This window comes from Tasmannia lanceolata, unplaced genomic scaffold, assembly GCF_043159265.1.
Source record: "Tasmannia lanceolata isolate RefF3 unplaced genomic scaffold, GAP_Taslan_0.1 ptg000015l, whole genome shotgun sequence".
Taxonomy (NCBI): domain Eukaryota; kingdom Viridiplantae; phylum Streptophyta; class Magnoliopsida; order Canellales; family Winteraceae; genus Tasmannia; species Tasmannia lanceolata.
In genome coordinates, this window is record NW_027518692.1 from 33,251,915 (window position 1) to 33,265,057 (window position 13,143).

General features: G+C 35.9%; 1 protein-coding gene across 2 annotated transcripts in view; it reads left to right on the top strand.

The window, feature by feature from the left end:
• LOC143846677 (uncharacterized) overlaps nt 1–11,989 on the top strand; it is a 59,734-nt gene extending 47,745 nt beyond the window's left edge. The window contains exons 4-11 of one of the 2 annotated variants that reach the window (XM_077355174.1): nt 447–599; nt 1,312–1,464; nt 6,014–6,175; nt 6,348–6,608; nt 6,738–6,921; nt 7,351–7,555; nt 9,169–9,304; nt 11,607–11,989. In XM_077355174.1, coding sequence (XP_077211289.1) covers nt 447–599; nt 1,312–1,464; nt 6,014–6,175; nt 6,348–6,608; nt 6,738–6,921; nt 7,351–7,555; nt 9,169–9,304; nt 11,607–11,611 — 1,259 coding nt within the window. In that variant the 3' untranslated portion in view covers nt 11,612–11,989. The remainder of the gene's footprint in view (nt 1–446; nt 600–1,311; nt 1,465–6,013; nt 6,176–6,347; nt 6,609–6,737; nt 6,922–7,350; nt 7,556–9,168; nt 9,305–11,606) is intronic. The other variant, XM_077355175.1, reaches the window with a different exon arrangement.
• Nucleotides 11,990–13,143: the final 1,154 nt, after the last annotated feature.

Sequence of the window (13,143 nt, forward strand, 5' to 3'; positions counted from 1 at the left end):
TGCTGTCAGAACAGCATACGGCAGCTTGATCATGAACCCTTTTTTACATTGTTTTCAAACTAAAAACCTGAATTAAAATCCGAGTATCCAAACGGCCCGTTTGGATACGTGGATTTTAGAATCCAGGTTTTATTTTGAAAGCAAAGCAATCCAAACCTGGACTGTTCTAGTAACATTTAGGGACTGTTCTAGAAATCTGGATTTTAAGTAAGAAATCCAGATTTTAGAAATCTCTCCCCCTTCTTGAGATTTTTAAAATCTGGAAACAGGGGCAATCTCCTACTCGCTCGACGGAAAGAAGGGCGAGAAATCAGAAATTACGGAATGTCTCCTATCATCTCCCATCCAGGATTTTGAGGAAATCCAAGATTCTAAAATCTGCATATCCGAACTGCCCCTTAGAAAAGCAACTCTTTTTAGTAACTACATTTCTGTTTCGCCTGCAGAGAGCTTAGTATGGAAACGAGCTATGACATCTGGGACCCCACCTTCTCCACGTGATAGCCACACCTGTTCATCTTGGAAAAACAAAATAATTGTCCTTGGTGGTGAAGATGAAGAAGATAATTATCATCCTGAAGTCTATATACTTGATGCAGGTATCCATTTTAGTTATTGCATGCTGTTGAGTGACACTGTATGAAATTCCCCGGTTCTGTCTGAATTTATGTTCTGAATGAGAATGAGCTCCTTGTTTTTGAGATTTTTCATTTTAATTCCTTGGGTTTGGGATTCCTAATTTTATGAACTGGAGCAAAATCATGCACACTCTTATGTTTCTCCACAGTTTCCCTCCCCACTTGTGAACATGTCACAGAATACTGTCCATCTATTTATTTAAGCTTAAAATATGCTGTTACTACTTGTCCTGGAATGATGTTGGGAGGCTTTCTATCAAAAAAGAAAAGAAGAAAAATATATTGGAAGGCTGCATAGCAAATGTTGATGTATTTCATTTGATGTTTAATCAAGGATTGAGGTGAGCCTTGTGGCGTAGAATTTTATTTTATTTTTAATGGTAGCAAATTCATTAATCAAGAAAAAGACCGAGATGGTCGATACAATAAGATAAAAAAGATAGCAAGAAAATAAAAAAGTCCACAAAGAGAAATATAAAGACTCAGGGAGGGAGATAGAAAGATCATAACCCGCTTACTGATGTTTGGTTTATGATGACCTAGTTGCAGAAATATGAGCTTGTTTTCAATTGCTTTTCATAACTTTGAGACGAAGAACGGCGTCACGCACTTCTGTGCTTGTTCCTATATTTTCTTTTTGTTGAATTTATGAGTGTTATACCTCTATTAACAGATACACTTGTCTGGGAGGAGTTGAATACCTCTGGCGAGGTGCTTGGTTCTCGTGCGGGCCATTGTACTGTAGCTCTTGGAAACCACTTGTTTGTATTTGGGGGATTTACTGATGAAAGAATTCTTTATGATGACATTCATGTGCTAAATGTCGGTATGTATTTAATTTTAAATTTCTGCATCTGTTGAGTTTACTTTATTATCAGCTTATCATTACATTTTCTATAGTTTTTTGTGCTAGTTCTCTTAAAAAAATGCACTCATTGCTTGTAGAATGTAGATATTTCCCCCGTGATTGATGTTTTCCTTTTCTGTCTTTCTTTTGATGATTTTGTTGTCTCTCTTTGTACTTTTCAGTTGACCTACTCGGTCTTCCCATCCTTTCTATGAATGAAATTGTAACCATTCAAAAAAAATGCACTCCTTGCTTGTAGATGTTAGTGACAACCTGCCTCATATTATAAGCTTTATCCTAAGTGCATTTTGGTAATTCTGGAGTGATTTTACATATGGAAACAAAATGTGTATGTAAGCATTTTTTTTGAAAATGATAGCAATTGTAAAAAAATGATAGCTAAAATAACTAGGAACACTATGATTGCACAAGGATCAAAATATCAGTATGGGTCAACATATTGGGCAAAAGCTGAAATTATATGTATCGCTGATATGGCCGATACAACTAAAAGCAACGATTTGATATTTTTATGGTGATTTATTAGATTTCTACAATGCTGACGAGCATATAGGCCTGCTGTCTTCTTGCTTGTGTGTCAAGTTTTTTAGTTACTACTTCCAACAGAAGTATACAAACAATCATTGTAACTATAGAAATGATAAAATACAAATAAGAATATGTAAAATTGTGACATTTATAAGACACTTGATAGCTATGGATAAATTTTTATGAGGTTTTAAATAACATAATGACATATAAATAACATAAGCTATGACACTTAAATTATACGCGCCGGCCATATCGGTGATACTTTTTTGTTGTATCAGACTATCAGGCATATTCGCTTGAATTGGGTGATCTGGGTTTTCATGGTCTCTAAAATAGGGTGATACGCAATGTTTGTACCATGAATTTGTGTTATTTCTATTTTTAATGTTTTTGATATATTTAACTATGTGTTTATTTCTATTTTAATGTTTTTGATATATTTAACTACAACTTAAAGCAACAATTTGATATTTTTATCATCATTTATTAGATTCTATAGTGGTAACGAGCATATAGGTCTGCTGTCTGCTTGCTTGTGTGCCAAGTTTTTTAGTTACTACCTCCAACAGAAGTATACAAACAATTATTGTTACTATAGAAATGGTAAAATACAAATAAAAATATGTAAAATTGTGACATGTATAAGACACTTGATTCTTTTTTTGAATGGTTGTATAAGACACTTGATAGCTATGGAGAAATTTACGTTTATAAGGTTTTCAATAGCCTAAGGTCATGTAAATAACATAAGCTATGGCACTTAATAGCTAATTAGATGTAGTGAAATTTACATTTATAATCTAAATGAAATCTTAACATGTAAACCACTTCGAAGAAGATCTTGGCGGAGAGTTGTAGAACCAGAGATTCATTCCTTGAGAGCTCTTCTTCTCAGACCTGTGATCACTTTGTCCAATCGTAGAAGCTCAATTACGGTTTCTTTGTTCCCGATCGTTTGATCAGCAACATAAATCGGCAGTTCTATCGATCGCAACATCTTCTCTGTTGGCACAACCGGAGGCAAAATGCTTTATGGGTCAAAGAGAAGGAGAGGAGTGAGAAAGAATTGTTGAACCAAATAATTGATGAAGCAGAAGAATGCAAGATTGATTTCTTAGGAGGAGAAAGATCACTTGTGAAACCATAGTTGCCAGGCCGGGAAACGAATTTGGGAAGCAAAATGTGAAACGGAAATGTGAACGTGTGAAAAGACTAAAGGGGAAATCGAGAAACAGGAAACGATAGAAAAGCGCATGTGAAATGCACTGGGAAACACCTTGGGAAATGTTTGGGAAACTTAATTTACTTAAGAGCACACCCATAAACAACCTCAGATGCACTCAAATTGCAATTTGGTGTAAATAAGAGCACACTATTAATTAGGTTGCAACTTAATTTACTTCAATGATGACATTTTGAGAAGGGAGATAATATTTTCACCTCCTCTGCCGTACGCATTCGCCCACTGCCGGGGGGGGGGGGGGGGGGGGGGGGGGGGGAGGGGGATATCATCGCCCTTTTGAGAATACAGGCCAAATACTCAAACAGGTCTGAATTTGCATCTAATGGAGACATTTTGTGGAATACATGCACAAATATTAGAACTTAGGTAGGGTAGCAAATTTGCTATCTAACGGGCTTGGGGCTCATTGATGATTAATGGAGGAATTATACAATGCTTAGGCCATGTAAAATGGCGATTTGATTGGGCCAGCAACCAAAGGGTAGATCTTCAACATCCCACCATTTGATGATCCAGATTGTTCATCAGTTAGGACCAGTGTTTAAAAACGTGGATGCGGCGCGGAATGCGGCCAAAGAAAATCCTAATTGACTCGGCACGACGCGGTCGAGTACTCAGTTGATGCTGCCATAATTCGGAAGAGACAAAGGAAGTTTTATTGACTCTGTAGGGCAAAACGTGGAACGTGGCCAAGGTAAAAAGGAGTCGATTCGGGGGAGTCCATGATGGCGTGGGCGAGTTTTAAAACTAGAGTTAGGACCCAACATGGATGGGCCATGTCCCAAACATTCTCCACAGTAAATGATCACAGCCATCTGACAGGTGAACCATTTCCTGTTAAATGGAGACTGTTGGCTGTGTTTTTCTTAATCATCAGGTACCGCAAACGTTAGCATCCTTTGGTGGGAATGATATTTTGCAAATGGTATGTAATATTTATTCATGTACAGCATGCGCGCGCGCACAGACACACACACACTGACATACACATGTGGGTGGGTCTGCGTAGTAGGCTTATGGGATTATAAAGCACTAAACCAACAGCGTACACAACACACTCTTCATAGATGGTGGAAGCAGAAAAAAGGATGATGAAAATAGAAGAAAATGTTTGGTTCAGACTTCAGATTTTCAGGTCGTCGGCCATTTCAGAAAGGATAAACGATGATGAAAATAGAAAAAAAAAAAAAAAGATGATGAAAGCAATCGATCAAAACAGAAAAAGATGACGGGAAACAAATTCTTAGGAAACAATGTCTTAGAAATTTCTTAGTTTTAGGAGGCAGAAACCCAAAAAATAAGATGATGGAGAAAGAAATCAAAGTCAGCAAACAAATCGAAAATAGGAAAGGATATGTTCCTTTCTTTTCTTCTTCTTCCTTTCTTCTTCTGCAGGTTGTCGGCCGAACCGTCGCGCACGCGAGAGGCAACGTTACGGGAGAGAATAGGGTTAAGGAAGGGTTAGGGTCACGGGAGAGAGAAATGGGTTTTAGAGTTTATAAATTACAAAACTAAGTAATTAAAAACAAGAAAACAAAAACCAAAAACACTTTTCCACGAAAATAAATGTGTTTCAATGTTTTTGAAACGTGTTTCAAAGATCTCGAAAACTGTTTCCCTGCCATTTCCAGAACGTTACTCAGACGTTTCCAATATGTTTCCTCAATGCTCCCCACGTTTCAGATGTGTTTCACAGTTTTTTAAAAATCAAATTGTTTCCGAAATGTTCCTGAGGAAACACATTTCCCACCTTCTCCAAGCGTTTTCGATAATAGTATGTGGAACAAATAAAACTAATAACAGAGAAAAAGTGAAGCTCTTTCTGGCCAAATTTGGAAAAATTCCATGCTGAAGCTGACAAGCCATATTGGAATCATTCCAGCTGAAGTGCCAACTATAGAGAAGAAAAGGGGAAAGGACCAGGACAAGAGCCATCTATTGTTGTAATCCAAGTCCAAGGGACATTGCGCCACACACTCTTCAGCTCAAGCACTCTCCACCACCCCACATGAAGCCTCCTCCCCCGCCAACTTCAGCTCCAACATGAAATTATAGATTTATTTTGACTCCGATGCTGATTTTGGAGGCCACAAAAGGCATTTTTAAGCTTGCACACCTGCACTATTACTGTCTGAAATTTAAAAGGGGTGTTTCTCATATAGAGAAAAATATTTTAAGATTCATGATTCGAGTTAGGTTTGAAGTGATCTTCTAATTAATAGAATGTTTGTGTGAGCTAAATTTTGGAAGCAAGAAGAATTAGCTTCCAAAGCAAGCATCCAGCTCTACTAGGGAACTTAAACTGGTTGTGAAATTGTGAAATCAATGTTGAGGCACAGAGGCTCATCTGATTTTGCTACAAGCTCAGCCCTTGTCATTTCTATTGATGTTCCCTCTAAAAGGATTTTTTTATTGATCCATTATTTTCATATCCATAGTAGTGGAAAAGAATGACCCAGGTCCAACTTGTTTATGCATAAAACCTCACCTTTGATTTTGTTTTTACTTCCTTTTTCATATTGGTGATTCTTGTTCAGAAGTTTCTTTATCTTTCTGCTCAGAATTTTTCCTAAAGGGGTTCTCAGGCTTCTGTGGCCTTCAGTTTAGCTTACAGGTGGTGTATTTGGGGATCATATTTAAAGGAATTTCTACGTTTCGAATTTCGATATATTTCGATATGAAATTTCAGACTAAATTCCCTATAAAGCTACTTGTCTGTTAAAATCCTTTCAGATACTGGCAATTGGAAAAAGGTGACGACTACAGGCCTAGGGCCTTCTCCTAGATTTTCTGTAGCTGGAGACTGTTCGGATCTTCGGAAGGGAATTCTTGTGTTCACAGGTGGTTGCAATGATAAGCTTGAGGCCCTTGATGATATGTACTATTTATACACAGGTTTGATTGTTTTTTTCTTCTTTTTTTCTATCTTTTACTATTTATTGAGTGTATGAACAAACACTTCAATTGTCTTGGAAGTTAAATTAACTGAGCTTGAAATTGTGTGTGTGTGTGTGGGTGTGTGTTTTTTTTTTTTTTTGATAACTTACTACGATATTGATATAACTAGGAATTTCAATGGGAAATTGGCAAGATGAACAGAGGCCAGACAAATTTTCTATTAGGAAAGCATTAAAGAGAAAATGCCAAGAACAATATCTTCTTTCTGCGAACAAATCTGAAAATGATAAAGATGAGCCGAAGTGTTCGATGGTGTCTGATTCGTTACGACCAGTACCTTTGCCAAGTTATGGTCAAGCAGGTGATCCAAAGCTTACGATGGAGTCTGATTTGTGTCGACCAGTAACTTTGCCAAGTTATGGTCAAGCAGGTGAACGGCTTTACTCTTACGATGTACATGTTAAAGGCAGTTTAAATATATACTTAGGGATTTGCTAGGGACCATCGTAGAAAGCATTTCGCGGATGGGCTGTTGCCTAAGAGTTGTGTTTCATTGCAGGCAAACAGAACTCGCCTCTCCACGAATTCGAACCTGCTGAAGGGAAGACATTTGAAGCCACGGTTACAGATGCTTTTCATCATGGATATTCAATTGAAACTAATATTGATGGAAAACCTCTTCATGGCATACTATTTTCCAACAATCCAAGCTCTGACCATGATGCTAATGTTTACGTCAGTAGGTGAGATATTGTTATTTTGGCTGTGTGGCCCTGTTAAGAGCTCCGTGTCACAAGTATTGTTCTTGGGAATCTCCCGGCAAGGGAAAATCTCGGGAAATATTATTTTTTATTTTATTTTTCGGGCTTATATCTGAAAAATGATAAAAATAAATTTATTTAAAAAATATATAAATATATAGATTTAAGATATAATTAAAAATATCAGGATAATATCGTGATATTATCACGATATTTTCTGATAAAAAAATGAAAATATCATTATATTTTTAAAATCTCGGGATTATTTCGAAATTTTGTCGTTTTATCAAAATGTCGCGATAAAAACGCGATATTTTGAAAATATCTGAGATATTTGTGACATAGTAAGAGCTTCAATTGCAGTATTATCATTTAGAATAGTCCAAATCAGATGATGTTCCTCTATATCAGGAAAAGTATGGGCATAGAGCGTGGCAGCGTGAAGTTGGATGGTGGATGTGATCCTAAACTAAAGAAATCTAGAGCTATTAATCAAGCACAAAAAGATTCGAACACCCAAACGAATGAAATTCGTGGTAAAGAGTCTGCATCAATGGAAACTCTTGCTTCAGATTCGAACAATTCAACTCCCATTGATGTCTGTCAACCACAAATGGTTAGTCTCTACATACAATACCGTTGGAAGGTTTCTCAATTTTAGTAGTTCTCAAGTACGTTAGTTTACTGCAGCCCGCAGATTCATGAGGAACTAACTACAACCCTCCTTATCTTTTTCTCTGCATTATTTTTTCTTTATATTACCCGTTTGGCAGTTTATTCATTTCATCCTGCACTTCGATTTGCATTTAGCTTTTAGCTTTTGTATGTATGAATTTTGGGGAAATTCATGGGTGTTTCTAGCATTCTCAATATTGATCGCTTGAATGCTAGTGTATTCTGGGCTGTAAGGACATCTGTGGACACTACGCAGTTCTTGCCTCTAGGTTTTTAGTGGTTGCTGCTATTGATGTTTTATGCTTCTTTATGTAGATCTCTTTTCTGATAGATAAAGGATAATCTTTTTTTTTTAAATGCTGCATAAAAATAAATTCGACAATTTATATGGTTAATACACCATTAAAAAAAATTATATGGTTAATTTTTCATTCTTGATGATGAATGTAGACAGTCATTTCTTTCCTTCTTATTCTACTCACAAAGAGATCTGTTAATTTGTTGACTTTTAGTGTCACAATGAGTTGTGCAGAAGATTGTTGAGCGCCAGTGTTGATTTTTTCATGGTATAGTCTTTGGCTACAGATGGGAAAAGCCATTTTAGTGTTTCAGCTTGAAATCTGAAAGTTATAAGTTGTTAATTACGAGTGCATCTTATGCACTGTTTTTGTACTTAGGAATGGTGGATGTATGCTTAGGCATTGGTTTTCTACTCGGAAGTGGTGGGCCTATGTGTTGATGATTTTATGTATGCTTAGCATTTCATGATTGTTATATGATGGTAAATTTGCTCCAGTTGCTAGGTTCATTATGGTTTCAGCTCTTTATTGGTCGGCATTTGATTATGAAAACTCAAATGTATGCAAAAGAGGGTGTTTTTTATGTGTTTTAACCCTCCCATTCTATTGGGAGGTTGAGTTACATACAAAGCCCCTAAAAATTATAAAACAATAACATTTGAGTGGAAAAGGAGAAAAACAAACCGTCGGAACTAAAACTTTTTCTGCATCCCAATCTTAGGTTTCAAAATTTTCAGATTTCTGATCTGGAAGTTTCGATTGTGTTTCTGTTCAGCATCCAGTTCCAGATGGAATTGTCAATTAAAATTAGTATAAAGAGCGTATTTCTCTACTTAGTCCTTAATATTCAGATTCTACCAGAGTTCAGGTAAAACATGGTGCTATAATCTACTGCATGGGAGGGGGTTTTGGTAGTTTTTCGTGCTTAGTGAGATGACTCCTTTTGTAAGGGATAAAAAAACAAAATTAAGCACTTTAAGTGTAAGGCATCTGTTTAATTTTACACAGTCCCTGTCCAAGGGCCTGTTTGTTTTAGATTATGACAACTGATTGTTGGAGTCCCCAACCAATTATTGGACTGTTTGTTTTAGATTATGACAACCGATTGTGGAGTCCCCAACCGATTATTAGACTGAGTGCAATTTTTGATCCAATAATCGATTGGTTACTCCACAATCTGTTGTCGTAATCTAAAACAACCAGGGCCTAAAGCACTCAATTTAAGATTATCGAGCTGAATTATGATTTTTGACAGGCCCCAGAAAATTCTCAACCATCACCAAAACTGCTAGACTCAGAAGATGATGATCTGCACAATCACAAGCCAGAAGGTGCTTATAAGAATTCTTTTTCCAAATCTTTAAAAAGGGGTTTCTTAACCCCAAAGAAAGGTATGGACATCTCTATTGTTTCTCACATTTTTGCTTTCACATCCCTGTATCTTTGTGTTAGTTTCTAATTTGATACTTTCGTCTCCATATGCATCCTCACAAGCAATGTTGCATCAGTATGAGTGTTGGATTCGGCAAACCTCAGAAAAGAAAGATTCAAGAATTCACCAAGATATTTTAATCAATTTTGAGATTTTATTATTTGCAGAATAATATGATTATAACAAGTAATATATTGAAAATTTAAATAGGTTAAGTAAATATAATATTTTATTTCTATATAAAAAAATTACTAGTAGGATGGATAAAACTCAAAATATGGGATAATTGTAATGATGTGATAGTCGTATTTAGAAGAAAAAGAAAAAGAATAGATAAAAGAGATCTAAAAGTTTCGTGGAGAATCCTGATAAAACTCAAAACATGCGATAATTGTATAGTTCCAATGGTAGTATTCAGAAAAAAAAAAGGAATAGATAGAAGAGATCTAACATGGACTAAAAGTTTACTCATGCACCGGTTTTTAGAAACTATTAAACTGACAGTGGTCAACTTTGACTTTATCAAGATTTCCTGAGTTAAAAGAGTAACTTGATTTTCCAAATCCTGAGAGAACATCAATTAGGGTAGAGTATTAACCTTAGTGGTCATAAACCTCAGAATATCTGGCAACACTATCATTTTCAGTTAAAAAAAAACCCGATCAACAAGTTCCAGTCCCACTCGGACATGGGTCCTTATTGTGCCAAGATCGAATTTCGAGTTTTTAAAGCTTTCATACACAAGCTATACATATATCAAAACACAAAACCTGCTCTTGTATGATAGATGAATATTTCCTTCAGTCCTAAATTCTGCAAATCACCCCATAATATCCTTCATTTATTGTAACCCGTGATCAAATACATCTCTATGCCTTAGTTGAAAGCCTTCTTGTTGCTGGTAGAGATTCTGGTGATGGTAATATCGTGAAACTTTAAGGCAAAATTCAAGCTTAAGAATTAGATTTCGTAGCATCAAACTATTGTGGATGCTGCAATTATTTGTGACCCTCTTTATCTTTGAGTGAAAAGATATATTTGTTTCTTGGGGGCGGTATCCTTTTGATGAATTAGTGTGCTGTGGAATCTTTTACCCGTGATCTAAGGTTTAAATTTTGGTTTCGGTTTCGATTTCCGTCGCCACGCCATGGAAATGGAAACATTTCAGTTTACGCTGGAAATTTCAGAAATCCTGTAAAATCACGAAAAGGTGCAGAAACATACGCAATGAGGGCCTGTTTGGATGCAGAGAAGATTTTGATTTGTATTTCTCACATTTGCAGCCCTTTTTGTGTTGTGATTTGGATCCGGATCAAATCCTTTGATTTCCAAATCAGTGACTTACAGTGAAAAAATCAGATTCCCAAATATGCTGTGGAAATAAGTAATTAGAACTCCACAGATCTGGCAGTTTCCTTCGCCCTCTTTGCTCCCCAACCTCTCCCCTCCGGTAGGAAGTACCCCCTTCCCTCTCTGTCTTCCTCAACATGAGCTGGCAGAACTATTCATTTTGTATTCAAAACTCAATTCCAAATCCAAATACAAACTGTGAGGTATCCAAACGGGCCCCGATAGAATTTAAAGATGACACTTCAATAAATACAAGAATAAGACAAATACACACTTACGAACTATCGCATATGCAAGACAAGCATCCATAACGGCTTAGAAGCATCACACTTAGTTACATACACGTGCTGTCACACATGTTTGATAATTTAGTACATACCACAATTCACATGAAATTCATATAAATATGTATACATAATGCATACACCACATTTCACATGCAATTCATATTCGTATAATTATATAAAACAATCTGTTATATAGTACCAGTAATGCACCTATGATTTTGGATTTGGTATGTGTTTTGATTTCGGTATCTTTTTGGTGGGGATGGAAATATAAATATTTTTTCGTTTTGTGTCAATTTCGGTGGATTTAAAAAAAAATAAAAAAAATGCATATGTTCAATTAGCTGTGTAGATGAGATGGGGCGTTTTACTAAGCAAAGTTTAAAGTGTAGAGATGGCTGAACTGGGAGAGTTTGTAGGGATGTCTTGTCCCCGTTGATTTAATCCTTGTTACAATCAAATTAATAGAATTCTTACTTCTAAGAAAAACTATATTTGTTCCTATGCTAAATGCATCATACTCCTCATCTTCAAATGAGGTTGTTCCTTTTCTGCATCACCTATGAATGTAACAAAATACTATTTGAGTAATTCTCTCTCTTTTTTTGTTGATTCCATCATCAGATTAAACAGAACCAGTCATGAAAGAACACCCTCACCCAGGCAATGGGCTTGTGATGCATCAACATAAAGCCGATGAGTGAAGCATTTGTCAGCTTTGCAGGCGTAGCCCAGAGAAGGAGGTGAGTTGGTTAAATAAATTCTCATCTTATGTGAGATTGTTAAGCTTTAGCTCATATCAGCTGATGCAGGTTTGAACATAGCCATACATGCATAGCTCTCAAACTAAGACCCCTTTTATTCCTGAGTTTTTTTCAGATCTGAAACCTCAATAAGTTATATGTGTGGATATTATATAACTGCTCCTCTATGAAACTCTATCAGACAGAAATCATAGTATATCAGAAATTCCGTAAGTATCAGTGAGCGATGCTCAGTTCCAATAACTAATCTCTTGGGCTAAGGGACTACTCCTCCCAACAGGGGGCTTTCAGTTGTGTGTTTTTCAGATATGCTCATCTCATGAGATTGAGTTTATATATAGTCCCTGATCTGAAACCCGTTACAATCCAACGGTTATAAACACACCCATATGGTAATACATTGGAGATTTCATAAAAAAGGTGGTGTTGAGAGGGTAAGAAAAGCCAAAACAAGGAAACAAAAAACTCCACCAAAATATGATTCACTTTTTCATTGTTTTTAGTAGCTACTTCTCACCCTCTGCTTATTCATGTCCTCTCAAGTCTCTCCTTCTCCCACCCTCTCACCACTTGAGAAACTAATTTTATCATGAAAAGAAAAAAATCATGGTGGCCAAGCATGGCCTAGGACTCCCTTTTTTTCCTACGTAAAATTGGTTTTGTGTAAATTTTGTTTTAATTCATGCCCATTTTAGATCCAATGAAAAATTTTCTATGAAGAATAGTTATGTGGTCTAAATGGAATTTGGGCTCTCTTTATTTCTATGTAAAACGGGTATGAACAAATTTTACAGCCATTTTACATTGAAAGTAAGAGAGTTGGGAAATTCTTTTTTGTGAAAAATGAGTTCAACAAATGGAAAATACCTTTATTTTGGAAAACTTTTTTATAGAAAATATTTTCCCTAGATCCAAACGACCCTGTCTTTGATTTGAGAATTGACATCTATATCGGTTGTTTTAGTAATGCCACTGTTTTCTTTGATGTACATTCTTAAGAAAGATAGAAAACAGAACGAATAGGCAGAGTTACTCTAATGATATTATTATTATTATGGGGGACTGATATCTGCACTTCCACATTTTTATAATGGCACTCATTGTTTATTTTTACACATTTCTCATTGATTATTGAGAGCTTTTAGGCACTGTTTGGATCGCAAGAATTTTCTTGAAATGTTTTGAAAAGAAAAAGTTTTTTTTTTTAGAAATTCTTGTTTTTGTCCATTGTTCATTGTACATGAAAAGAAGTAACTTGAACCACGGCAGTACATGTTTTATTTACATGGACCTTTAATTTATCAGTACTTCTCTCTAAATAGACCAGAACCATATCATTTCCCATTCAATTGTGGAAACAGAAAACTTTTCCTAGGAAAAAGCTTTCTGCAAGAAAT